This window comes from Myotis daubentonii, chromosome 10 (assembly GCF_963259705.1).
Source record: "Myotis daubentonii chromosome 10, mMyoDau2.1, whole genome shotgun sequence".
In the NCBI taxonomy this organism is placed as follows: domain Eukaryota; kingdom Metazoa; phylum Chordata; class Mammalia; order Chiroptera; family Vespertilionidae; genus Myotis; species Myotis daubentonii.
Window position 1 is genome coordinate 74,373,202 of NC_081849.1, and position 27,990 is coordinate 74,401,191.

Consider the following 27,990-nt stretch of genomic DNA (forward strand, 5'->3'; position numbering starts at 1 on the left):
CCAATGACGTCACTGCGCTCGTGCATGCGCAGGGCGGGGAGACCTTGGCGAGGCGGCGGAGGGGCTTGGCGGAGGTGAAAGCGGCGGCGGAAGGGAAAGTACGGCGGCAAAATGCAGAGCTGGAGCCGGGTATACTGTTCCTTGGCCAAGGTGAGGGCCCGCTGGGTAGGGTCGTGCTGAGCCAGAGGCACCGAGGGGCGCGCTGACGGGGCCGAGACGCCGCCTAACCGTTGGGAGCGGGGGAGGCGGGCGGCCTGAGTGGGACCCCCTGCCGCCCGGCCCTGAACTGGTTCTGTCCCGGCGGCCCCACCCCGCCCCGGAGGCCGAGGCCCCGCCGGCTGTCGGACAGTCCGCAGTCACAGGCTCTCCGCTCCCAGGCCAGGGCCGTGGGGCATACGGTTGCACAAAGGCCTCTGCACCTTGGAGGAGGAAGCCGAACGTGCCCTTGTGCCTTACGGTCGGTCGGTCTGGCCCGTCCCATCTCCTACCCTTCCCTAACCTCGGCTCCCGGTGGCGCAGCTCTCCGCAGTGGTCAGGTTACCTGGGCGCCAGTCAGACTTGGGGGACCCCAGGAATGCCTCCGAAGTCTCTTCCGTGCTTGCAGCTTTCAGCGGATTCATGTTCTTTGCCGTCTAGGGGCGTATTCTTAATTGCAGCAGGTTGTCGCCGCGACAGCTTTCCCTTTAATCCTCAGACCCTCACAGCCAGATTGTGTATGTGGGGGGTCGTGGCTGAGTGCTGTGATGGAGACCCTGAGTAGCCTGTGTTCCCCGAAAGTTAACACGCTGGGAGTCAGACACTCCGTGGGGGCCGGGGCCCGGCTGACGTCCAGGCTGCCCTCTGGGCTGCCTTCCTGCCCACAGGTGCGAGAATGGCCTCGGAATAGGGCACATCACGAGGTTCCGTGTAGGTTTTGGCACTGCCGCGGTTTGCCTGCTGCGCTGGGAGGTATTGGGTTTGTTTCTTGGCGCTTCACTCTTTCTAGGAAACAGTCGGCATCCCTATTTGGAGATGGTTGTGGAGATTACGGTGACGTTTGTAAAACTGCAGCAGCTCTTGAAGGCGAATGCGCTACTTAGTACGTTTTCCGAAATCACCGCATCTAATTTTCTGTTTTTAGCTGACGGTTCGGGAACATCTCCATAGATGGGACATGGTAGATTTGAGTTAGGAAGCAATAGTTACAAGCAAAAGGATTGCCATCACGTAGATTATGCAGATACTGAGGTTAGAGCTTTAAGAACGTTAATATTCACCTGAAAATGGTCCCTGACGTAAATGAGCCACGCTTTCTGACACTTTAGTAAAAAGTAACACTTGAGTAACATTTTTTATTAGGCTGAACATGAGCTATTTGAATATTGACAATACAAAGATAATGTGGTAACCTGAGGCTGAGGACTTTAAATAATTGCTATTATCAAAGAGGAGAAATTGGTAAGTAACCTCTGGGTGGCAATGGAAGATACAGTAATAAATGCGTTTGCTTGAAATCATTATTTTTCATCGACCTTCAGTAGTTCTTTGCTTACATAATAGGGACATTTTCTTTTTTTCTTCCAGAGAGGCCATTTCAGTCGAATACCTCACGGCCTACAGGGAGTTTCTGTAGTGCCTCTGAGAACTTACGCAGATCAGCCACGTAAGTACTTAGTCAAACAGTTTCCCCTCAAAATTGTTCATAGATTTATTCACTTAAATGTTTTCTGAGCGCCTAGTGTGTTCTAGATGGTGAACAAGACAAAGCCCTATTCTTATGAAACTTACAGTCCAGTTCCATGAGATATAAATAATACACAAGTGACATAAATATTTTGGGAAGTGATGGAAGCTTAAAGCAGGTAATTGGGAGGAAAAGAGACTATTTTAGATGAGGTGTCAGGCCTTTCTGAGGAGATATGTCTGAGCAAGTGCCCTTGTGAAGTGAGGGAGTGAGAACATTATTTCAGGCAAAGGGAAACAGTGAGAAGGGTCTCAGGTGAGAATTCGATTGTGAGGTTTAAGGATTTGCAAGAAGGCAGGAGCACAGACCCATAGAATGTAAAATCAGAGAGGTAGGTAGAGATTACATCATGGAGGGTTTTGTAAGCCAGGCCAAGGAGTTTGGATTTTACTCCAAATGTGATGGGAAACCACTGAAAGGTTTTGAACTGGGGGGGAGGGTGTGATCCTATATAATAAAAGCTTAATATGCTGTGTCCAGTCGACAAGTTGCTATTACGTGCATTGACCACCAGGGGGCAGACGCTTGGACTGGTAGGTTAGCTTGCTGCTGGGGTCCGGCTGATCGGGACTGAGCAAGATGGGCTGGACACGCCTTGGAGCCCTCCTGCGGCCCCTCCCTGGTTGGCCAACCTCCTGCATCCCTCCCTGGCCCCAGTCGTGCACCTGTGGGGTCCTTCGGCCTGGCCTGCACCCTCTCACAATCTGGGACCCCTAGGGGGATGTTGGAGAGCCTGTTTGGCCCTGATCCCACAGGCCAGGCCGAGGGACCCCACTGGTGCACGAATTTGTGCACCGGGCCGCTAGTTTTATATATTTACATTTAAAAGTTCATTCTGTCCACTGGTCAGATTGTGTTGATTATTTAACACTGTTTAGAATGGTGAGATGACTTTTTTCAAATCCTGAATGAAAATCTTGATGGTCTTATTAAAAGCACATTTTAATGACTAGGAGGATGTGCCTGAAAGGAAGCTGTGGGTTATGGGTATTTTCTTTATACTTTTTTATATTTTTGAAGTTTCTATAAAGGATATGTATTTTATTTTTTTAAAGCATTTAAAACAGGAAGCTAATGGGTCTCTGAGTACCAAGGATATTGATTATTTGAAATTAACTGTTTTGACATTTACTGGACTCACCCATATGATTATAAGTAAGCTTGTACATCATATCTTAGAGTTTCATTGTACAATCATTAGCTGAGGGAAACTGTGACCATCAGTCTCGCTGTATTCTGTAAAATAACTTTATTCTGTATCTTTAACTGTTATCAAATTGTTATCATTTTGGAGATTTTATTCCTAGAAGAAAGAGCAGGGGGAGGATTCTGTCACCAGTAACCAACAGTGTGTAATTTATCCTAGCTTTGAACAGGTCAAGAAATCCTTTAAAAAATACTAATTTGATGGTGGGAAAATAGGTTTGACCATTATTCCCTTTGTCCTTTTTTTTTTCTTTCAGTTTTTTTGAGTTATAATTGGCATACACCCTTTGTCTCTTTTGTTAAGTGGGAGTATTACTTATTTTATACTCATACATCAGTAGAAATGCTAGGTTTTTTATTTCCAAAGCATGCAATTAAAGACTTCATGGCTAATTCTGCACTCTTGGAATCATTCAACAAAGATTATTCAGTGACTTCTATTTACCAGGCAGTTGGGAGCAGGAACTTAGATTTTAATGGAATGGGGTAACTGAGCCTTCATGAATCAGTTTAGTGATCTCTCGACTTTGAGTAAATGATAAATCCCTTAGTACCTGCATGGATACGTGTATAAATCTTTGATTGGATGAAGTAACAAGCATTTTTACTTACATATTTCTATTCATCTGGAGTATTTAATGGCAAGGACTGTGACCCTTTGTTTAGGACTTAAAATGGTATAGTATATAACTCAGTACATATTTATTTGTTATTTCAACAAATTGAAATCTACTCTGTGCTAGTTATTGGGGCCAGTTGCTGGAATATAGCATTGAACAAGACAGGCAAGATGCAGCTTTTATAGTTTCCAATCTATTTGGGGAAGACAAACATCCAACAGATAATTAATTAATTATACTTGTGATAAGGACTCTACAGGCTAAGCATAGGAAGCTATGAAATCTACATATGGATTGGGAATGTTCACAGAATTCTTTCCTAAGGAAATAATTTTGGTATCTGAAAAGGTGGTCGTGGGTGTGGGAGGGGGTGTTCCAGGAAGAAGGAGCAGCATGTTGGAATATTTTGATGTGAGGAGCATAGAGCATTTGAGGAACTTGAAAAGGGCCCGTGTGGCTGAAATATGTTGAAGATGTTGGTGAGTTGATTTTCCCAGATTATGAAAGATCCTAACTCTTTAAGTATTTGGAAGTCATTGACATGTTTTAAGCAGGGGAATAATATGATTAGATTTGTTTTTAAAGATCATTCTGGTTGCAGATTGGAGTGTTTATAATAATTCTTTTTCTTTCATCTGTACCAGTGGTTCTCAGCCTTCTGGCCCTTTAAATACAGTTCCTCGTGTTGTGAACCAACAATAAAAATTATTTTCTTTGCTACTTCATAACTGTAATGTTACTACTGTTATCAATCATAATGTAAATATCTGATACGCAGGATGGTATTAGGTGATCCCTGTGAAAGGGTCGTTCGACCGCAAAAGGGGTCGCGACCCACAGGTTGAGAACCGCTGATCTATACTAATAAAAGTGTAATATGATAATTAGACCTGGAGACCTTGAGGATGTCCTTCTGGACAAAGCCATGGTGGCGGGGCCGAGGCAGAGGCAGTTAGGGGTGATCAAGCCAGGAGCGGGGGGACAGTTGGGGGTGATCAGGCTGGCAGGGGGGGCAGTTGGGGGCTCGCAGGCCAAAGGGGGGGCAGTTGGGGCAAGCAGGCTGGCGGGGGGAGGAATTGGGTGTAATCAGGTCAGTGGGGAGGGGAAGTTGGGGGCGAGCAGGCCGGCAGGGGGGGCAGTTGGGGGCTATCAGGTTGGCGGGGGTGGGCAGTTGGGGTCAAGCAGGCTGGCGGGCGGGGGGGTCCGGTTGGGGGTGAGAAAGCCGGTGGGAGGGGTGGGGCGCGAGCAGGCTGGCAGGCAGAGTGGTTAGGGGCGATCAGGTAGTCAGGCAGGTGAGCAGTTAGGAGCTGGCTGTCCCGGATTGTGAGAGAGATGTCTGACTGCCGGTTCCTTCAGGTGGTCATTCCACTGGGAGTTTGACAGCTCACTATGACATGTGCTGACCACCAGGATGCAGGCCAGCCTGAGGGACCCCTCCACCCCCACCCTCCCGCATGCACTAATATCATGCACTGGGCCACTAGTTAGACTGTAAGAACCGTGGCTATGTAGTTTATAGGTAGGCCAAGAGCTTAGAGTACTGTTTGTAATGTGAAATGCATGCTGTCAGGACTTATTTCAAGGTAGCTGGGATTGAATATAGGTAGGTGAACTGCCGGGGTCCAACCCCAGCATGTCCAGGGGTCCCCAAAGGTGTGGACGGAGTCGGCGAAGAGTCTTCTTTCTTTGCCATGTTCTCTCCAGCCAAGTTCTGGGGTCCCTGTTCGGATCTCCAGCGAGGTTCTGTAGCCATGTTCCCTCGCTAGGTTCTGTCTCTAGGTTCTGAGGCCAGTTTCTGTCCAGGATCTTTTGCCATGTTCTCTCCAGCGAAGTTCTTCTGTCTGTAGGTTCTCTCTTCTTAGTTCTGTGTTCTGAGTTCTGTCTCTTTCTGTCTTGTTACATCTGTATTTATACCAGTTGATTCAATCCTATCAATCTCTATTACAAAGGTTAGGGCGTTTCTTATCTCCATTCCAGGGAGTAAAGATTATGTAGCTTAAGCATGATTGTTTGTAGTTAAAGTGATTAATTACCTGCCTTGCACTTAGTTGAGGGGTTTTATCCCCTCCCTAACTTCAGGGAAAAATCCCTACCGGGGGAAACAACCTTTCTTGGAGAGGTGACCTTGGTTAAAACACAGCGCCAAGAAGGTGAGCAAACATATTAAGAACAGTATGCCATATATGCCAGGTCCCTTGAAACAGCAAGCATGGACTGGCTCCCGGCAGTGAACCAGCTTAATTCCGTGGGTGTACACTATCAGTAATTCACTGTTGCTGAAGCTTCAACTGCTTGATATTAGTGGGTAAGCAGAATGTGATGGAAGATGAGGCTGGAGAAATAGTTCCTGAAGAAATTTGTATGCTGTATTTAGGAACTTGGACCTTATCCAACAAGAGACAGGAAAACCAATGAAAAAAATAGGAGAATAAGGTCCAAATTGGGTTTTAGCAGGGAGTAACACTGGAATAGTGGTGTGTGGGGTGTTATCGATGGTGGGAATGACAGTGGAGGCTCCGAGACTAAAGTTGGGAGGTGGACCTGAGAAGGGAAGAAACATTTATTGAGTGCCTTATAAGCCTGGCATCCTCCCAGGGTCTTGACAAGCATTATCTCTGATCTTACAACCCTGGGATGCTGGTATTAACTGTCATTATTAGCCCTATGTTACATCAAAACCCAGAGAGATTAAATAATTTGCCTAAGAAATTAAGAGGTGGTAGAGCTCATATTTGAACTTCAGTTTACTTCAAATCCTTTTTTCATTTACTATATTTCTCCTTTATTGTCGAGGCGGTTGTAGGGTTTTAATCGGAAAATGAAGTATTAGAATTCAGGATTTTAGAGCAATTTTGGGTAGTGACAAGTATAGACTGAAATAGACTGAAGTTTAAGGGCATTGGCAATTTAAAAACAGAAACCCTCCCTCTGCAATACAACAACAAATTAACCTTACCAAGTTGCTTTATACTCATTTAGTGAATTTGGTAATTAATGTTTACTGCCTTATGATATCTCTTTCTATTTCTATTTTCTTTTTAAAAATAATTTTGATTTATCTACACTTTGATATGTGCCTGTTTCTCCTAGTTATAATGTAAGGTTATTGAAGGTAGTGATGTTTTCACATAGGGTAGACATTTATAAATATTTATTGATTTCTTTCTGAAAGTGAAGAAGCTTCCTTGCTTTAGCCGGTTTGGCTCAGTGGATAGAGTGGGGGGGTGATGGTGGAGCAGGTGAGCAGGTGGCACCAGGCCAAGGCGGGGCAATTGCCCCACTGATCGCCCTGCAGAGGGTGACCAGTGGGGAAGCGGGGCGCTGCCTGGCTCCCAGGCGCTGAGGGAGCCCAGCAGCCCAGCCTCGATCGATCGTCCCACAGACAGTGGGGGACCCGGCCCCTACCGATCACCCTGCAGATGGTGACCAGTGGCTGGCAGGTCCTGATCACCTCTTGCCGGCTACCTGGGGGTGGGGGTGATGGGGATGGAGGTGAGAATGTGGGGTGTCCGCCAAGCTTGCTCTCACTGCTCCTGCTACCCTCCCCGGGACGCCAGGGCTCTCCTGTTAGGGAAGTCCCTGCACTCAGGTGCCGGGTGCCCACGAGGAGCCCGCCCTGCACCCGCGCGGCCTCTTCTGGGTGAGCTGGACCGCAGCTGCCGGGTCTGCAGGGGCTGGTCAAGCTCCCGTCAGTTCACGCAGGAGCCGGTCTGGGTGGTTGGCTGGGAGAGAGCGTGCTGCCCCACTCGGCTTCCTGTACGATGCTGCTGGGCGGCCCAGAGGCCCACGCTGTGCCCTGGCCCACGGAGTCTGGCCGCACTCACTGCATCTCTGCATGGGGACTCGGGCACCGTGACTCAGGCAGAGAGGGGTGCCCGGGGGCCCAGGTGCTGCCCAGAGGTCAGCTGGGACCTGCCCTTCCATGCTGGACGCTTGCACTTCTATCACCAGCCAGGCCTAGGGACCACACCTGTACACGAATTTCATGCACTGGGCTTCTAGTTTATTTATAAAATCAAAGAGGTAGAAGAAGTAATTTTGTAAAAGAAATGGACTTAGGAATTAAGTTATAGAGGCAAAGGAAGGAAGGGCTCTTATAGCTTAGAAGTGAGAAAGGTCAAGGGGAGGGGAAGTGGAGGGAGTATGGGGAAGGCATGAGTCTGGAGGAGAGGGGAGGGAGGGCGCTGCTGGCTCCTGTATCCTACGGGTTTTAAGGGTGGAGATCTTGAGACCAGCCATCGCCAACCTTCAGACCTCATGCACACCAGTCCGTGGACCACTGGTTGGCGACCGCTGCTTTAGACTATTCAGCAGCTTTCCAGGTGTGTCTTTACTGGGTCAGGGTCTTCACTGATTGGTTGGTCAGCACAAGGGCAGTGGGTCATTATTGAATGCAAAACCAGACCAGCAAAGCCAAGGCTGACCTCAGGACCTGGTCAGCCTTGGCTTTGCTGGTCTGGTTTTGCTGCTTTCCTGGGCCTGAGGCTGAAATACAACTGAGGCCTACATGTTATCCCTAGGGAAGGAAGGTCAGAGTGTCCAAATTGCAGGACCACTGATATGCTAGGGTTGGAAAGATCACCCTAGGACAGTGTCCCACCCTGCAGTTGTCCTTTGCTAGAATTGATAACTAATCAGTTATCTTCCAACACAGGTTCTATGATTCTGTTCAGGGCCAGCTAAGGTTTTTTGAATGATAATAGCACTCCTACCCCCTCAGGGTTGTATGTTTTGTAGGAGAAGGGGATGGTAAGACATTAAAATTGCCTTCTTTGTAGGTCAAAATATAGCTACAATGTAGGGAATGCTTTTTATTTATCTTCCAGGTCTATTCTAACCTGTTGACATACATTATTCTGTGTTCTGACCCTACGAGGTAGATATTTTGTGGTCTTTATTTTGCAGATGAGGAAAATAGCTAGTAATTCTAAAGCTTGATATTGCTCATGGGGATTTTAGTTTATGATCCTTGAAACTGAGGAAAGGAATAGTATTGAGTAGTGGAAAGACCATTGGAAGTAGAGACAAAAAGCTTAATTTTGTCTCTGCCCCTTGCTTGCTATATGATCTTGGGCAATTGACTTCTCTGAACCTTGTGCTTCTTTGTCTGTGAAGTGTTAGCCATATGTCATCCTTACCTTCCTCATAGGAAGTTCTGAGAGTTAAACATGTTAATATATGTGAAAGCATGTTATTAAAAAAGGTAAAAACTGCTAAGTGCTACAGTAATTGGGGTTGTAAGATTAGTGGAAGGGGAGAAGGGAGGGAGACTCTCCTAACTTTTAAAAGTTGGATTGAGGAGAATGGGGATAATTGGACATACTTTGTACATTTGTATTACAATTATTAAATTCCTACGGCTGCTGCTCAGAGTTAATTCTTAACTTTTATCTTTATTTGGTAAATATCCAGAAAAGTTAATTGAATGCTCTGGTTAGCTTATTATCTTAAACTATGTAAAAATTTTCAGTATTCAAATTCAGTTTAAAACATTTGCTATGTGTTATAGGAAAGCTGATTCTCTCTTCCCTGATATCTCAGAAGTTAAGAATCTGAAAGGGATAATCAGTCTTATATTTATTGACAGTACTAAGGTATTTCCTTATTCAATCCTAACATCAATAATTTAAGGCACTGTTGTTTATTACAGAAAAATTAAGTCACTTGGTCACACAACTAATAAGTGTCAGAGCTGAGATTTGAAGACAGTTATGTCAGATTCCGAAGTTCAGGCTCTTTACATAGATGTGTGTATTCCTGTGTCACTTAATGCCGGCTCATTATCATGAAATAAAAGTGTGGAATATAGCAAAGTCAGTAGATACAAAATTCATAATGAACAAATGGAAAATGAAATATAAAAATCTATGCTATTTTCAGTTACATCAAGGAACACCAAGTACCTGGGAATAAAATAGTACTGTGTAGAAAATGCTGATTATATATACTTTCTTGGAGGTTTAAAATATCAGGTTGTTGTTTTTTTATGCACTGATTTTGGTCAACATTAAGCAATTTACTGTTTTATATCAATTTCTTTTTATTGTAGTTGAAGCTGATGTAACAGTGGTAGGTTCTGGTCCTGGAGGATACGTTGCTGCTATTAAAGCTGCCCAGTTAGGCTTCAAGGTAAGGGTTAGACTAAAACTGGGTTTTGATTCATTTTTATTTGGGAATAGTTGATCATATTCACAAAATACTTTGCAGCCCAAATGGCATGGCTCAGTGGTTGAGCGTCGACTTGTGAATCAGGAGGTCATAGTTCACTTCCCGGTCAGGGTCCATGCCTGGGTTGTGAGCTCGATCCCCTGTATGGGGCGTATAGGAGGCAGCCGATCAATGATTCTCTCTCATTATTAATGTTTCTATCTATCTCTCCCTCTCCCTTCCTCTCTGAAATCAATAAAAATATTTTTTTAAAAACTTTCCAGGTAGCTAATAATGGTAAATAATTTCTTAATTCTGTACATCATTTTTAACCTGAAGCTAATGGAGAGAGGGTTCATTAGTTGGAGTATTCTCATGAGGGGTGGAAAGTGAAGTCCATTATTTTTTCCCTTCCCCCAATTCTTTTCATTTTGGCTTTTAATCACGCTTTGAAAGGTACAGTACTAGAGCTAAACGTATGTATTTAGTAATATTAAACAAAAATGTCTCTAAGAATAATTCACTTCTGGTGGGTTAGCTTGAGTTTGGTATTCAAATGATAAGTTATCTACACTAATAAAAGAGAAAAATGGTAATTGGCGTACAGCGATACCCTTTTCATTGGCTAATCAGGGCTATATGCAAATTAATTGCCAACTATGATTGGCAGTTAACTGCCAACTAAGATTGGCAGTTAACTGCCAACAAGATGGCGGTTAATTTGCATATGTAGGCACAATGCAGGGAGGCGAAAGGGAAAGCAGGAAGAAGCCCCCTGCCACTGACAGTGATCGGAAACCCAGGGGGGAGCTAAGAGCTGGGGGGCAGGGCAAAGGCGGCCCTGGGGCTGCCTTTGCCCTGCCCCCCAGCCATGATCGGAGAATCAGGCGCCTTTGCCGCCCTGGCCAGTGATAGCAGGAAGTAGGGGTGGAGCCAGCGATGGGAGCTGGGCACGGTCGAGGCTGGCAGTCCCAGGAGCTAGGGGTCCCTTGCCTGGGCCTAAAGCGGAGCCCATGATCGCGGGGCTGCTGCAGCTGCGGGTCCCCACTGCCCGAGCCGGACGCCTCAGCCAGAGGCGTTAGGCCTGGGCAGGGGTGGAGCCTGCAACCGCGGGGAGCTGGGGGTCCCCTGCCCAGGCCTGATACCTCTGCCGGAGGCCTCAGGCCTGATCAAGGGGCCCATCCGGTGATTGGTGATCGGAGGGTGATGAGGGTCAACTCCTCTGGCGGAGGCATCAGGCCTGGGTGGGGGGGCGGAGCCAGGGATTGGGGGGATATGATGGTCCCCTTGCCCAGGCCTGAAGCCTGGGTCAGAGGTGTCAGGCTTGGGCGGGGGGTGGAGCAAGCGATCAGAGGGAGATGGGGGTCCCCTGCCCACACATGATTCCTGGGCCAGAGGCCTCAGGCCTGGGCGGGGGTCAGAGCCAGTGATCGGGGGGAGATGGGAGTCCCCTGTCCAAGCCTGACACCTCTGGTGGAGGCGTCAGGCCTGGGCAAGGGGCCGATCAGGTGATCGGAGGGTGATGGGGGTCTACGCCTCTGGCTGAGGCATCAGGCCTGGGCAAGGGGCAGAGCCAGCAATCGGAGGGGTCTGGGGGTCCCCTGCCCAGGCCTGATGCCTGGGCCAGAGGCATCAGGCCTGGGCTGGGGGCAGAACCAGTGATGGGGGGAAATGAGGGTCCCCTGCCCAGGTCTGACGCCTCTGTCAGAGGCGTCAGGCCTGTGCAAGGGACTGATCCTGCGATTGGAGGGTGATGGGGGTCAACGCCTGAGGGCTCTCAGTATGTGAGAGGGGGCAGACTGGGCTGAGGGACACTCCCCCCCACACACATGAATTTCGTGCACCGGGCCCCTAGTAAAAGAATATACTTTATTCTCACAAACACAGCTTGAGTAGCTCGTTTTGTAGAAGGAGGAAGAGAGATATACTTGGAATTTTAGGAAAGTGGAACATTGCAGCTTATGTGCTGTTAAATACGTAATGTGTTTTTTTTTGGTTGTAGACAGTCTGCATTGAGAAAAATGAAACGCTTGGTGGAACATGCTTGAATGTTGGTTGTATTCCTTCTAAGGTGAGCATACATTTTTGTACAGAGCAGAAATTTTCTTCATTGGCCACCAATTAGATATGTTTAGACTAGAATATTAGTCATTAAAAAATAAACAATCCATGGGTGATAAAAACCACTTTTTTTAGTTGTAAATTTAGAGTGCTGTTACCAGTCTGCCATACATTCTTAAAATAGCTTCCTTGTCTCAGAATACCTAGCCTTTCCAATCAGTCAGACTTATGTTACTTTTTTTTCCTCTTTAGCTTTCCTTTACCAATGAAACAGATAGTAGGTAGTAAATTCTTTGTTACTTTATGTATTTAGTAAACAAGCCTGTACTTTTCATGTCATGAAACGGAGCAAACACCCTGAAATGTGTATTTAATGCCTTTGTTTCTAAAGAAAGTAATTTGTTTTTTATTCTTATTTGTTAAACATTTTTCATGTCATTATTGTTTGTCTTAGATTAATTATAGAAATTGACTTGGTGTACTACTTCTTGTACAGACTGTCATTTCATAAGTGCTTTTTTATTCTGCTTTTGAAATTTTGATAATTTTTGTCTTATATCCTTTAGGCTTTATTAAATAACTCTCATTATTACCACATGGCCCATGGAAAAGATTTTGCATCTAGGGGAATTGAAGGTAAGTATACTTTCCATATTTAGTGATATTAGCAACCATACATGACTTTTCTGACTAAAGACTTATGTGTGTTTGATACATGTGTAATAAATGTTTAGGGAGGGAAGAGTGAGAAAAAGATCTTAAAAATATAGAAAGATTTACTTACGAAAGACGGCTTAATCCAGATTTCTGCCATGACATCTTCTGTTCCTCTGTCAGCTTTTGCAAGCAGCCCACTCAGTATGTGTGTGAATAAGTGTGTGTGTGTGAAGAGTCAGTTTTCATTTTTCTGAAACCTGGAAGTCACGGTGGTGGCTGCTGGATTCCTGAGTGCTATGGGCAGGTGAAAGAAGAAAGGTCTAGCTTAATTGTTGGTATTGGAAGAGCAGAGGAGAGGGAGGGATGTGGCATAGTGGAAAAGGACATTTCATAAAATTTTAATGTGGTTTTTCTTCTGCCATTGTTTTGGGTCTGTTATTTCATTCTTTCTCTCCAATTATTGTTGTTGACAGATACATCAAAAGGGTAGTCTGTTCTAGAAAGGGCTTAAACACACATTGGAGGACTGTTTTTTCCTTCGTTTCTTTGTAGCAGTAGGCTTTTGAAAGAATGGGATATAACATAGGCAATCCCTTGGGTATAGAGGTGGTGAATATACATTAGAGCAAATACTGTATTAAACTAGATGAAAAGTGGAATCAAAACCCATTTTCCTTACCCACTAAGAAAAGAAGAGACAGGGTTAGTCAAGAGACGTGCATTGTAGACAAAGATTCATGTTCTAGCTCTGTGACCTTAGGTAAATCAAATCTCTCAGGGTCTTTGCTTTCTCATCTCTGGTATATGTTGGTTGCATGAGCTCATTTTAAAGATAGCCTTCTAAAGTTCTATGAGTTGAGCTTCTCTTTATCCTCTTACATTGTTGCTTTTCAGAGTTCTCTTCTGAATTAAATTAGTGATTGAACTTTTATATTAAGCTCTCTATATTTGAAGTTTTCTCATGTATGTTTTTATTAGTTTTTGTTTCATGAAATTTAGCATTTCCTTTTATTTAAAACTAGAGGCCCAGTGCTTGAGATTTGTTCCCTGGAGGTGGGGGGTGGAGGGGGTCCCTGTGCCCGGCCTGTGCCCTCTCGCAGTCCAGGAGCCCTCAGGGGATGTCCACCTCCTGGCTTAGGCCCAATACCTCTTGCAGTCTGTGGCTCTCACGGTCCAGGACCCCTCGCTCCTTACCGCCCGCCTACTCACCAGCTGTGAGCCCAGCTTCTGGCTGACCAGTGCTCCCCCTGTGGGAGTGCACTGACCAGCAGGGGACAGCTTCTGCATTGAGCATCTGCCCCTTAGTGGTCAGTGCGCATCATAATGACCGGTCGTTCTGCCGTTCAGTCAATTTGCATATTAAGCTTTTATTATATAGGATTTCAGGTAATGTTTTCCTGTGCCATTTCTACTTAAATCTCTTCCAGACTTATGATGATCATAAGGTGTTTGGAGAATATGTTGTCACAGTGGGAAATATTTTATTTTGGACTGCATTTTCCCCAAAGGCGGATTTTTTTAATAGTATTTGATAAGTTATGTTACTATGATATGATGCTGTTAGCCTTTTGCCAGCTAGGACTATTATATCAGTTATTAAATCTTAAAATGTTAATACTGTCTTACATACAGTTTTATAAGCATTAGGTTGAAATTTTCCATACCGTGATTAGTGAAAAATATCATATGTTGCTTCAAAATTTAGCTAAGTACTAAAGATTTATTTAACAAATTACAGTGTCTGAAGTTCGCTTGAATTTAGAGAAGATGATGGAGCAGAAGAGTACTGCAGTAAAAGCTTTAACAGGTGGAATTGCCCACTTATTTAAACAGAACAAGGTCAGTGTGTTGAATATCGCATTTTTGCTTTATTTTATATACACATTAAACATTGCTTTATGCTGATAGAGTGATACTATTAGAACTTGGCTGCTGGAGGATAGTTACTTAATTTAAAACAATATGCTAACCTGAAATGCATAACAAATTTTTTTCTGCTCCATGTGTAGCATTCCTAAGTAAGGAAGCATTCTGTATTGTATAAATTATTTAATAGAATAATTTTTTTGCTGTTATTCATGTTTTTTTGTCAAAAAATTTATTTTAAACTTTGTGAATTTATATATATTTTATAAAGGTTGTTCATGTAAATGGATATGGAAAGATAACTGGCAAGAACCAGGTCACTGCTACGAAAGCTGATGGCAGCACTCAAGTTATTGACACAAAGAACATTCTTATAGCCACAGGTTCAGAAGTTACTCCTTTCCCTGGAATCACGGTATTTGTTTATTATAATTGTCAAGACCTTCCTTTGGAAGTATATTTTATAAACTACTTTATTCATGCTATTTATGAACTTTGAGAGATTTCTTACTGAAATACTGTTTGTTGATAGTCATTCAATTTTGGGAAGTTGCCTGTCTTTATTCTGCAGTGATTTTGACCAGAAATAGAACACTTTACATTAAGATATATTTGAATTCAGTCTTAAGTTAAAGTAGATCATTTTTGTTTTGACATGCTGAATGCTAAGATTTTAAGTATTTTAATTTTTAGTTGAGTATATGGTTAGAAGTCAAGATACCTTGAAACAAATAAATGACTTAGTATTTTTAGTGATTATATTGTGTGAGATCACAGTTTATAAATCTCTTAAGTTTTCCAAATAATTTTGATTGTATCTTTTTTTTTTAAAATAGATTGATGAAGATACAATAGTGTCATCTACAGGTGCTTTATCTTTAAAAAAAGTTCCAGAGAAGATGGTAGTTATTGGTGCAGGAGTAATTGGTGTAGAATTGGTAAGTGATGTCTTTTCTGTCTCATATTATCTCATGGTGTTGGAAGCGACTTAAAGGTCTCCTATTTGATTCTTTGTATAATGTCGCAGGCAGATCGGCATTGAAATTTACTTAAATACTTCTAGTTGTAAAGAGTTTTCAAGACAACTTATTGTAATGTAATTGTTAGTCATTAGAACATTCTCTTTTATTTTGAGATTTGTTTCCCTGTATCTTCCACCCTTCCTATTTCCTAAAATTTGACTAATTGTTAAAAAATCTTGACAATCCTTCAGCCATTTAAATCTGACAGCCCTTCAGACCATTCAGCCTTTGAGAAGGCAGCTCTTATTCTGAGAAAATTGTATTTCAGACAGAGACTGTGACTTACATGCTCTGGCTCTTTCCTTCCTCTCCATCCTCATCTCAGTCCCTCTACACTTCCGTGTTAGAAATGTCAAACTACTTGCAGTTCTCTGAATACCATGAAGTTTCATACCTTCTGCATTGTTCTCCCTTTTGTCCATCTGGCAACTTTCTTATATTTCTAGTGATCTCTTCCCTCAGTTTCAGTTTTCTTTTCCATGGCCGTTTTACTTTGTAATCATCAAGAATTGCTTTACTTCTAAAAATCACAAATTAGACATTTTATTCTCTAACCATAACCTCCTTTCCTCTCTTACTCTGTTATTCCTAGTAAACAGGCATTTTAACTCTATCAGGTTTTCTAGTCCATAGATCCCTCTTCATTTTTGCTATCTTCCCTTTCCTGTTTTGACTGCTTTCAAGCTCAGCTTAAGATTCCATAGTATATCACTTTAACTATTTCTTACAGCTGTTCTTGAGTCCTTTGCCTTGCTGTCATACCTGCTTGACAAAACTCTGGTCCTGCCTTCTTTATGCTATATCCAGGCTATTGACTACACCAGGAGAAAAACACACACCCTGCAGATTAATGCTTGTATAAATTCTTGGTCATAAATCTCAAATCTCAATAGGAGCGACCAGTTGGCTATGATGTGCACTGACTACTGGGGGCACTCATTGCAAGAGCTCTAACCCTAACCCCCAACCCGTAGGCCTCAATTCGGGCCTGCCAGTCAACCTCTCGGTTCCTCCCCCCAGCCAGCAGACTCTGATCGCCCAGTGGGGAACCAGGAACCCGGAGGAGGGGTGTGGTGGCTGACATGCGCAGCGCTGGGGCCGCATCGCCCCATAGGTCATACCACACACAGAGGGTGACTGGCGGTGGTGGTGGCGGCAGCGGCAGCGGCAGGGGATCGGGCCGGCTGCCGGCAGCTGGGGAAGATTGGCCCTGATTGCAGGCCAGGCCTAGGGACTCTACCTGTGCACAAATTTCGTGCACTGGGCCTCTAGTTCATAATAATTTATGTGGTTTCCTTTGTAGGTTGCAGTCTTTTTTCCCCTGGCTGCCTTAAAAATTTTGTCGTTAACTTTTGACAGTTTTTATATAATGTGTCCTGGAGAAGGCCTTTTTGCATTGAGATAATTAGGTGTTCTTTTAGCTTGTTGAATTGGAGGGTCCAGCTCTTTCCATAGATAGGTTTGGGAAGTTCTTATTGTTTGTTTGGATAGGCTCTCTGTTTCCTTCTCCCTCAATTCTCCTTCTGGTATACCCATTATTCTTATGTTGATCTTTTTAATGGAGTCAGGTAGTTCTCATATTGCTCTTTGATTTTTTTTTTAAACTTTCACTTCTCTCTCTTCTTCCACCTGAGTCATTTCTAGGTTTCTGTCTTCAAGCTTGCTAATTCTCTCTTCCATCTGGTCTGTTGTTTTCCAGGCTAAAACATTATTTTATTTTTTTAAAAATAAATCTTTATTGTTCGATTATTACAGTTGTTCCGCTTTTTCCGCCCATTGCTCCCCTCCACCCAGTTCCCACCCCTCCTGTCCTTACCACCCCCCCCCCACGTCCTCATCCATAGGTGTGATTTTTGTCCAGTCTCTTCCCGCACCCCCCCGCACCCCTTTCCCCCCAAGAATTGTCAGTCCACTCCCTTTCTATGCCCCTGTTTCTATTCTATTCACCAGTTTATTCTGTTCGTCAGATTTTTTATTCACTTGATTTTTAGATTCACTTGTTGATAGATATGTATTTGTTGTTCATAATTTTTATCTTTACCTTTTTCTTCTTCTTCCTCTTCTTAAAGGATACCTTTCAGCATTTCATATAATACTGGTTTGTTGGTGTTGAACTCTTTTAGCTTTTTCTTATCTGTGAAGCTCTTTATCTGACCTTCAATTATGAATGATAGCTTTGCTGGATAAAGTAATCTTGGTTGTAGGTTCTTGGTATTCATCACTTTGAATATTTCTTGTCACTCCCTTCTGGCCTGAAAAGTTTCTGTTGAGAAATCAGCTGACAATTGTATGGGTACTCCCTTGTAGGTAACTGTTTTTCTCTTGCTGCTTTTAAGATTCTCTCTTTGTCTTTTGCTCTTGGCATTTTAATTATGATGTGTCTTGGTGTGGTCCTCTTTGGATTCCTTTTGTTTGGGGTTCTCTGCGCTTCCTGGACTTGTAAGTCTATTTCTTTCACCAGGTAGGGGCAGTTTTCTGTCATTACTTCTTAAAATAGGTTTTCAATATCTTGCTCTCTCTCTTTTTCTGGCACCCCTATAATTCTGATGTTGATACGCTTGAAGCTGTCCCAGAGACTCCTTACACTATCTTCATATTTTTGGATTTTTTTTTCTTTTTGTTTTTCCAGTTAGGTGTTTTTTGCTTCTTTGTATTTCAAATCTTTGACTTGATTCTTGGGATCCTCTTGTCTGCTGTTTAATCTTTGTATATTATTCTTTATTTCAGTCAGTGTATGCTTAATAATTTTTCACTGGTCCTTTTTCATATCCTTGAGGGTTTTACTAAATGTATCGGTTTCTAGAAAATTCTTGAGTAACCTTATAACCGTGGTTTTGAACTCTATATCCAGTAGTTTGCTTTCCTCCATTTCTGTCATTTGTGACTTCTTTGTCTCCGCATTTTGGCTGCTTCCCTGTGTTGATAGAGTGGCTTTCTGTGCTAGGTGTCCTATAGGGCCCAGTGGTTCAGCCTCCCCAATTACCTGAGGTGGATACTCTTGGTGCACCCCTTTGGGGGCTGTGTGCACAGTCTTGTTGTAGTTAAGCCTTGATTGTTGTTGGTATCACTGGGAGGAATTGACCTCCAGGCCAGTTGGCTGTGAGAATCAGCTGTGTCTATGGTGGGAGAACTTCTGTGCTGGAGACACCCTTCTGGGTTAAGACTTGCTTCAGTGGGGCTTTGGTGCTCACTGAGTCTGCCCCGAGTGTGTCCCTAATGGATCTGAGGAGTTGTAATCTGGATGGTCCCACTCTGACCACTGGGTACACTGGCTCTTGGATCTCTAAGGAGGTGCTAATTTAGCCTCTACCTGAGGCCACCCAGCAGGAGCTACAGAGAGATCTGCAGATTCCTCTTCTTTGTTTGGGGTATGGAGGTGCCAGATGAGGCCCAGCTGTGAAGCAATGCAAGCTGCTGTGGGGCCTTGGGCCTTATTTTGTATGGTCTGGTTTTCTCTGACCCAGCTGCAGTTTGTTAGGTAATTTTCAGATTGCAAAGGGCCAGGTCATCCATATGCAGAAGCCTCTGTGCACAGCTTGGGTGGAGCGGGGTCTCAGGGAATCAACAGGGCGGAGCAAACAGCTATGGCTGATCCTCAGTCCTACCCTAAGGGGCCCCAAGTCTCAGTGTCCCGGTAATTGCTGCAAGCACCTCTGAGAGAAAGCTGCCCTCGAGTTCTGCCCGATGCCAGACAGTCCAGTTTCTCCCCGTATGAGTCTGGGTCCCCAGAGACTCAGCCGGAACTGGAGTTCAGAGCAGTCGGGAGCGTGTGTCTCCCTCCCGATTGAAAAAGACAACCGCATCCTCAGTTGCCAGCCCTTTCCGTGTGCGCCTCCGTACCTCTGCACTTTACTTCTGCACCTTCTCTGAGTCTCAGTGTGCTTTTCTCTTTCCTTCTAGTTGTAGAATTTCTACTCAGCCAGCCTTCCTGTGGTTCTGGATGATGTCCATTTTGTCTTTTAGTTGTATTTTTGAAGTGGTTGTGCGAGGCAGCAATTTCAGGTGTTTACCTATGCCACCATCTTCCAGGCTAAAACATTTTTTGTCTCAGTTATTGAGTTCTTCAGCTCCAGAATTTCTGTTTGGTTATTTTTTACCAGAGGCCCGGTGCACGAATTCGTGCACAGGTGGGGTCCCTCTTGGTGGCCTGTAGGGATCGGACCAAAACCCGCAGTCCAACACCGCCTGGAGCACCTACCTGCCGCTCCTCCTTACCCCGGCCCCACTGTGCCTGCTGTGGACACGTGCCCAATCAGTCCTGATCACGAGAGGCTCGTGCTGCCACAGCAGCGCTCACCAGCCATGAGCCCTGCATCTGACACCCTCCCAAGGGGAGTGGCCTGTGGGATCAGGCTGAAACTGGCTCTCCGACATTCCCCGAGGGGTCCTGGATCGTGAGAGGGTGCCTTCCAGGCTGAAGGACCCCACCAGTGCATGTTCAGGCCTGGGAGGGACTACAGGAGAGCTCCAGGGCATGTCCGGCCCATCTTGCTCAATCCTGATTGGCCAGGCCCCAGCAGCAAGCTAACCTACCGTTTGGAGCATCTATCCCCTGGTGGTCAGTGCACGTCATAGCGAGCGGTTAAGCAGCCTTACCATATCATTAGCATATTACCCTTTGGTTGGTTGGTTGTCCTGCCATTTGGTCTATTTTCATATTACCCTTTTATTATATAGGACTAGTGGCCTGGTGCATGAAATTCGTGCATGGGGGGGTATCCCTCAGCCCAGCCTGCACCCTCTCAAATCTGGGACCCCTTGGGGGATGTCTAATTGCCGGTTTAGGCCCTGTGGGATCAGGCCTAAACCGGCAGTCAGACATCCCTCTCACAGTCCGGGACCGCTGGCTCCTAACTGCTCACCTGCTTGCCTGCCTGATTGCCCCTGCCCCTCTGCTGGCCTGCTTGCCCCCTATGGCCCCCCCAACCACACCCCCCCTCCCAACTGGCCTGATCACCCCCAACTGCCCTTCCCTTCTGGCCTGATCGCTCCAACTGCCTCTGCCTCAGCCCTGCCACCATGGCTTTGTCTGGAAGGTCTCCCGGTCTAATTAGCATATTACCCTTTTATTAGTATAGATCAGCGGTTCTCAACCTGTGGGTCACAGCCCCTTTGGGGGTCAAATGACCCTTTCACAAGAGTCGCCTAAATACATCCTGCATATCAGATATTTACATTACGATTCATAACTAGCAAAATTACAGTTATGAAGTAGCAACAAAAATAATTTTATGGTTGGGGGTCACCACAACATGAGGAACTGTATTAAAGGTTCACGGCATTAGGAAGGTTGAGAACCACTGGTATAGATAGTTTCACTCTCTTATTTCAGTACTCCTTTTTTGTTGTTGATTTTATTCCTGAGCTCATTGAAGTGCTTTTCTATGTTTTCTTGTATCTTACTTAGTTTTTTTCATAACTGCAGTCTTGAATTCTGTCATTTAAATCACAGTCTTCCATGTCTCTGAGTTTGGTTTCTGGGGACTTCTCATTTTCATTCTGACCTACCCTGTTACCTTGATATTTATGGTACTTGATGGATTGATTGCTTCTCTGCCTGGTCATTTGCGGTAGTGAATTTTCTTTTTTAGATCTGTTCTGTTCTTAACAATTTAACAGGTTAAGTTGAGGTCTGTCTTTTATTGTCCAGAAGATGGTGCTATAGTGGTTTTTATTTTTTCTTACCTTACCTGGCACCTCAGAGATCTTGGTGGGTTGGTGTGGTCTTGGTCTCTAGAAAAATGCCTTGTACTAGTATTACCTCTGGAGGTAGGTATCCTCTCTCTGTCCAGGTTGCCTTGGCTTTAGGGTATTATCACTGTAATGGGGTATGGCTGGTGATGGGGCTCTGGGCCTCGAGCTGCTGGCTCCTTGTAACTAGAGGCTGTCAACCAAGCTGTGCTGAGGCACCTCTGCTGCCTCTATTGGGTTCTGTCATGATGGGTTGGGGGGCGCGGCTTGATAGTAATGGTGGGCACTAGTCTACTGCTGTCACACCGCTGCACTGCATGTCCACCCTTGTCACCGGGTTAAACTGAAATGGGTGCTGGCCACTCAGGCCGGGATGGTGCTTCTGCCCCCCTGGCCCTATGGACTACCGTGCTAGGGCTGCAGCCTGACTTCTGCTGCATAAGCTGGGGCTGTGGCAGACACTCAACTGCATCTGCAGCCCAGTCTGTTTTTCTCCCTCCTACCTTCCATGCTCGTTCTACTACATCCACCTTCATTGGCTTGATGCATGGATCTCTCAGACATGTTTGTGTGTTGAGCAGGGAATCAATCATTTGTTGAATTATAGTTGTCCAACTTGTAACTTTAAGGGCAAAAACCAACTCACTCTGTGATGCTGATGTCATTGTCCTCTTTTGTGTTCTTTTCTTTTTCTTTTTTTTTTTCTTTTAAATATATTTCATTGATTTTCCACAGAGAGGAAGGGAGAGAGATAGAGAGCCAGAAACATCGACGAGAGAGAAACATTGATCAGCTGCCTCCTGCACATCTCCCACTGGGGACATTCCCGCAACCCAGGTACATGCCCCTGACCAGAATCGAACCCGGGACCCCTCAGTCTGCAGGCTGACGCTCCATCCACTGAGCCAAACCAGTTTCGGCCTCTTTTGTGTTCTTAATATTGTCTTTTGAAGAGTTTTTAATTTTGTAAGATGTTACTTTCTATACATTTTTTCCCTTTTATGGATTGTGCTTTTGTTGTAGTAGCTAAGAAGTATTAGTGTTACTCAAGATCACAAACTAGAAGTTTTATAGTTCTATGTTTTACATTTAGGTTCCGGATCTATTTTGAGTTAATCGTTATATATGCTTGTTATTTACGTCCTCTTGCTTGTTTTACATATAATTATTCAGAAGTTACAATTGTTAAAATGTTCTTTTTATAAAATAACTAGAGGCCCATTGCACAAAGAAATTCGCTCAATAGGCCTTCCTTCCCCTGGCTGCTGGCACTGGTTTTCCTCTGGAACCCGGGACCCAGGCCTTTGCTCCGGCCACAGCAGAGAAGCCAAGCCTCTTTAGTCTTCAGTTGTCCAGTCTTCGCTCCGAGCCTTCATATGCAAATTAACTGCCATCTTTGTTGGGTTAATTTGCATACTCATCCTGATTGGCTGGTGGGCATAGCAGAGTGACACCAATTTGCATGTTTCTCTTTTATTAGTGTAGATATTTTTATTGATTTCAGAGAGGAAGGGAGGGGAGGAGAGAGAGAGAGAAAAACATTAATGATGATGGAGAATCATTGATTGGCTGCCTCCTGCATGCCCCCTACTGGGGATCAAGCCTGCAACCCGGGCATGTGCCCTTGACCGGAATTGAACCTGGGACCTTTCAGTCCACAGGCCAACGCTCTATTCACTGAGCGAAACAGGTTAGGGCTTAAAATTTTCTTTAAAAAACCAGCATTAAGTTTAAATTATAACTTCAATGAAAAAGTAAACATTTCTCTATTGAGAAAATAAAATATTTTTTAAGCGTTAGAAATTAATAGCATTAAGAGGTAGTATTAATATTTCTCAAGCGTTAGAAATTAGTAGCATTAGGAGGTACTTCTTCCCCCTCATGGGGCCTTTCTTCTCACTTGTTCCTCTCTGGACCAGTTGCCTGTATAGTTCATTCCTTCTCTTCCAGTCTTTGGGCAAATGTCACTGCTAGTGAAGCCTTCTCCAGTCATACTATTTAAAATTGCAATTCCTGCCAAAGCTGGTTTGGCTCAGCGGATGGAGCGTCGGCCTGCGGACTGAAAGGTCCCCGGTTCGATTCCGGTTGGGGGCATGTACCTGGGTTGCGGGCACTTCCCCAGTGGGGGATGTGCGGGAGGCAGCTGATCGATGTTTCTCTCTCATCGATGTTTCTAACTATCTCTCTCCGTTCCTCTCTGTAAAAAATCAATAAAATATATTTAAAAAAATAAATAAATAAAATAAAATTGCAATTCCTTTCCTTTCAATAGTCCTAGCTCTACTTCCTCCTTTATTTTTCTCATAGCACTTTACCATCTTCTTTATGAATTTTATTTATTTTTCTCCTCTACCGGGATATAAGCCTAGCATATGGTAGGTGTTCAATAAACGTTGAGTGAATAGAGTGAATATATAAAGTTATAAATACCACAGTGTTAAAGCTCAGAGCCTCTAATAGGAACATAATAACAAAGAAAATAATCTTGTAATAAATTATTTAAGATAATTCAGTAAACATTTGCTCTAGAAATCTTTATTCATGATTTTTTTATTGTTATTTGCAGGGTTCGGTTTGGCAAAGACTTGGTGCAGATGTGACAGCAGTTGAATTTTTGGGTCATGTTGGTGGAATTGGAATTGATATGGAGATATCTAAAAACTTTCAACGCATCCTTCAAAAGCAAGGATTTAAATTTAAATTGAATACAAAAGTTACTGGGGCTACCAAGAAGTCAGATGGAAACATTGATGTTTCGTAAGTATGCTACATTTGATTTTGATGATATCCTCATCTTTTTCTTTAAGAAAAATTATCAACCTTTCAGTATTTTATAATTTTAGGTTATTTTATAATATAAAACCATTTTATTGCTTAGTATAACTCAGTATTGTTAAATCAGTCTATTGAAATTCATAATTAAGAAGATGGTAGAAAATAATTCAGTGTTCTCATTGTAATCATTGTTACAATGATTAGTGTAGATTCTTTTTCATAGTATACATTCAGAAAATTTAAGCTCACAAGACTCAGTAAAATGAATTCAATATTTTTAGACTGGTATGTAGGGAAATCATTATTAACTAGATTTACTATGTGCCTGGCACTCTATTTATTAAACACTTTTATAACTTAATAACTTGCCTATGGTCACACAATTAGTGTCAGAGTCACTGCTTATACTTGGATCTTTTTTACTATAAGATCTATTTTCTTAACCTGTGTTATACTGTCTGTTTTTTTTAAGATTTTAATGATAGACCTCAAGGGAATATGTATATTTTTTCATCGTCTGACCCTGTGTCATAATTATAATAAAATAAACTTACACTATTAGAAGTGTCATCAATACTTGAGAACTGTCTGGTCTTAAAATTTCCAAGTCTATCAGCTATTTATGTAGAAGTGTGTTTAACAGTTGTAACACTGTTCATTATCTAGTATTGAAGCTGCTGCTGGTGGTAAAGCTGAAGTTATCACTTGTGATGTACTCTTGGTTTGCATTGGCCGACGACCTTTTACGCAGAATTTGGGTCTAGAAGAGCTTGGCATCGAACTAGACCCTAGAGGTAGAATTCCAATCAATTCCAGATTCCAGACTAAAATTCCAAAGTAAGTTGCATAATTAACTGCATTTTCAATAATTTTGAAGTTTATGTCAAACACTACTTTGAAAATAAGACTTCTGTCATGCTTAAAAATGCTGATTTGGCTCAGTGGATAGAGCGTCGGCCTGTGGACCGAGGGGTCCCAGGTTCGATTCTGGTCAGGAGCATGTACCTGGGTTGCGGGCACATCCCCAGTGGGGGCTGTGCAGGAGGCAGCTGATCGATGTTTCTCTGTCATCGATGTTTCTAACTCTCTATCCCTCTCCCTTCCTCTCTGTTAAAAATCAATAAAAAATATTTTTTAAAATTGCATTGGCTTTGGGGAAAAATAGTAAATTATATGTGAAAGCAAAATAATTAATTTCATTACTGAAAATTAGAACCCAAACTTTGATATTTAAAGAGCTGAATTTAATATATTTTTGGGTGACTTAATAACTAGAACTTAAGATTTTGTGAACATGGCATAAGTATCTGTGCTTTCAGAAGTTTACTCTTTCTTTTGATCTGTGTTGTAGTATCTATGCTATTGGTGATGTGGTGGCTGGTCCAATGCTGGCTCACAAAGCAGAGGATGAAGGCATTATCTGTGTTGAAGGAATGGCTGGTGGTGCTGTGCACATTGACTACAATTGTGTACCATCAGTGATTTACACACACCCTGAAGTGGCTTGGGTTGGCAAATCAGAAGAGCAGTTGAAGGAAGAGGTAATACTGCACTAGGGTAGCTTTACTCCAGTGTGTGTGAATTGAGTTATGCTACTGGTGGCTGAGAGTTATTAATATATTAATGTGTTTTAATTACTATGTAGAACATTATACTTTTAGTTTATATATTTTTCCCTTAGTATCATGAAGGAGATCATTTACTTGCCTGAATTCCAAAACTAGTAATTCTAGAGCTTTTCATTTTGGCTTTGACATATACACAGATGGATTGAAATTGGCATTTGCTTGTGTTTATACCAAAATATATCTCATTAACAAGTCTTTTGGTATTTCCTTCTGTATGTTCTGTGAAAAATTACTTTCTTGGCATTTATTTTCTGAACAAATGGTGGATGGTTTCACCAATGGGAATAAACTTTTTCAGAGTTTATGTAGGTTGTCATTTTTCTGTCTTTCACAGGGTATTGAGTACAAAATTGGGAAATTCCCATTTGCTGCTAACAGCAGAGCTAAGACAAATGCTGACACAGATGGCATGGTGAAGATTCTTGGGCACAAATCAACAGACAGAGTATTGGGAGCACATATTCTAGGACCAGTGAGTATTGTAAAACCAGAAATTTCATTAGGGTTTTTGGAAAGCATTGCTATTTAGTAGATTGATTTAAAACCACCAAGTGTTTACATTCTGAGGTTGTATTTACCAGTAAAGTTTGAATATGGCTTCTTTGTGCACCATTTCTAGCAAGGTACCAGCATCACCCTCACAGTTTTGCCCACCGTATCATATACTTTCCACACTGCAGCCATGATTATTCTTTTAGAACAGTCTTTCTTTTAAAAATATATTTTTATTGATGTCAGAGAGGAAGGGAGAGGGAGAGAGAGATAGGGACATCAAGGATGAGAGAGAATCATTGATCTACTGCCTCCTGCACACCCCACACTGGGGATTGAGCCAGCAACTTGAGCATGTGCCCTGACCGGGAATCGAACTGTGACTTCCTGGTTCATAGGTCAACACTCAACCACTGAGCCATGCTGGCTGGGCTAATTATTCTTTTAAAACATGCACCATATGCCTGCTTCAAACTCACCAAGTTTCTTTTCAACTGAAGACTTACAAATCCTCCCTGAATCTGATCCTGCCTACCTTTCTGCTTCATCTCTTTCTACTTTTCCTTTTTGGACTTTCTCTTGATTTCATAAGAGGTCAAATTTTTTTCCTGGTTAGAACTTTGTGTTTATAGTAATACCCTTTGCTTAGAATGCTCTGCCTCTACTTTGTGTGATTGGCTCCTTTATTGTTCGCGTCTCAGCTTGTGTTACCTTTCCCTACCACTAAATCTGAAGCATGCCCTCCCCCTAGGTATCTGATGTAACAGTAATGAAAGTAGAACATTTGAATTCCTACTCTGTAATCTTTCCTAAATACATGTATTAACTTCAATTTTCATAACTCTATGAGGTAGGAATTTGCTATTCCCATTTTTGAGGCAAATAAATGTAATGAAGTAGTCTGTGAGTAGTTGAGGTAGTAAGTGATATAATTTGAATCCAGAGTCCAAGTTCTTGACTTCTGTGCCACCTTTTTCTGTTAAGCTTTTCCTGAGTGAGTGGAAGAAGTTAGTTAACTGCTCTTACAACTCATCTTCCTTTAGTGTGTAGTTGTTTTTGCCATGGAAATAAAATTACTTTTGTCTTACTACTTTAAAGGGTGCTGGTGAAATGGTAAATGAAGCTGCTCTTGCATTGGAATATGGAGCATCCTGTGAAGATATAGCTAGAGTCTGTCATGCACATCCGGTAATTATTAACAACATAACGGAATTAATAGCTACTCTATTTTCTTCTGACATAAGTCCTTGATTTTTAATATTAAATTTCTCCTCTTGCAGACCTTATCAGAAGCTTTTAGAGAAGCAAACCTGGCTGCATCATTTGGCAAACCAATCAACTTTTAAATTTGAAGATTATATTTTTCTGAAATTTCCTGAGAGTGTTTAAGAGATCACATTTCTGAACAGGATATGCTCACAGCTCCAAGAAATTCTAGGACTGAATTATGAAACTTTTGGAAGGTATTTAACAGGTTTGAACAGAATGGAATAATGTCATAGCTACATTTTAAATAAATTTAATATTTTGCTTTAGTACATTAATATTGCAAAAGAAATGCTACTTATAGTAGCACTCTGGAAGATTTTTTAACGCATATTTCCATGCTGTTTGTATAAGGTTCAACCTCAGTGAATTTGTTAACTAGCTTTTATCCCTGGTATAGTAAAGTTGGATTTACTTATTACATGGATGGAGCTGGAGTATGGTATGTGAAAGTATGTTTGAAGCAAGGTGATCAAGTTATTTTAAACTTGGTTTTCAGTATTGGACATAAGAGTCAGTCATTAAAATAAGATTTAAATATGTATAAACTGAACTCATGTAAATAAAAAATGATTGTCTCTCACTTGGTTTATTTAATACCGAAATTCTTGCAGTTTAGAGGTAGAATTTATGTGTTTAGATTTTTAAACTACCATCGAAGTCTGTAGTCTGAAGTATATAGTTAACCATATTTAGGAGGTATTCAAATGTTAAATAGCCACTCATGTATTATAATGGGGAATGAAGATATGAAAATAAACATTTCTTAAATATTCATTTATTGAGTGGATATCAAGATAATCTGAGTTCTTTTATGACTACTTCTTGTGCATTCT

At 42.8% G+C, this 27,990-nt stretch overlaps 1 protein-coding gene across 1 annotated transcript; it reads left to right on the plus strand.

The window, feature by feature from the left end:
- DLD (dihydrolipoamide dehydrogenase) lies at window positions 1–27,931 on the plus strand. The gene is made up of 14 exons (XM_059712816.1): window positions 1–150; window positions 1,564–1,642; window positions 9,599–9,678; window positions 11,699–11,767; window positions 12,324–12,393; window positions 14,153–14,253; window positions 14,552–14,695; window positions 15,117–15,218; window positions 23,560–23,750; window positions 24,435–24,605; window positions 25,120–25,309; window positions 25,731–25,868; window positions 26,987–27,076; window positions 27,169–27,931. The coding sequence occupies exons 1-14, from the start codon at window positions 112–114 to the stop codon at window positions 27,232–27,234; spliced, it is 1,530 nt and encodes a 509-aa protein (XP_059568799.1). The 5' UTR covers window positions 1–111; the 3' UTR covers window positions 27,235–27,931.
- The last annotated feature ends 59 nt before the right edge of the window (window positions 27,932–27,990 follow it).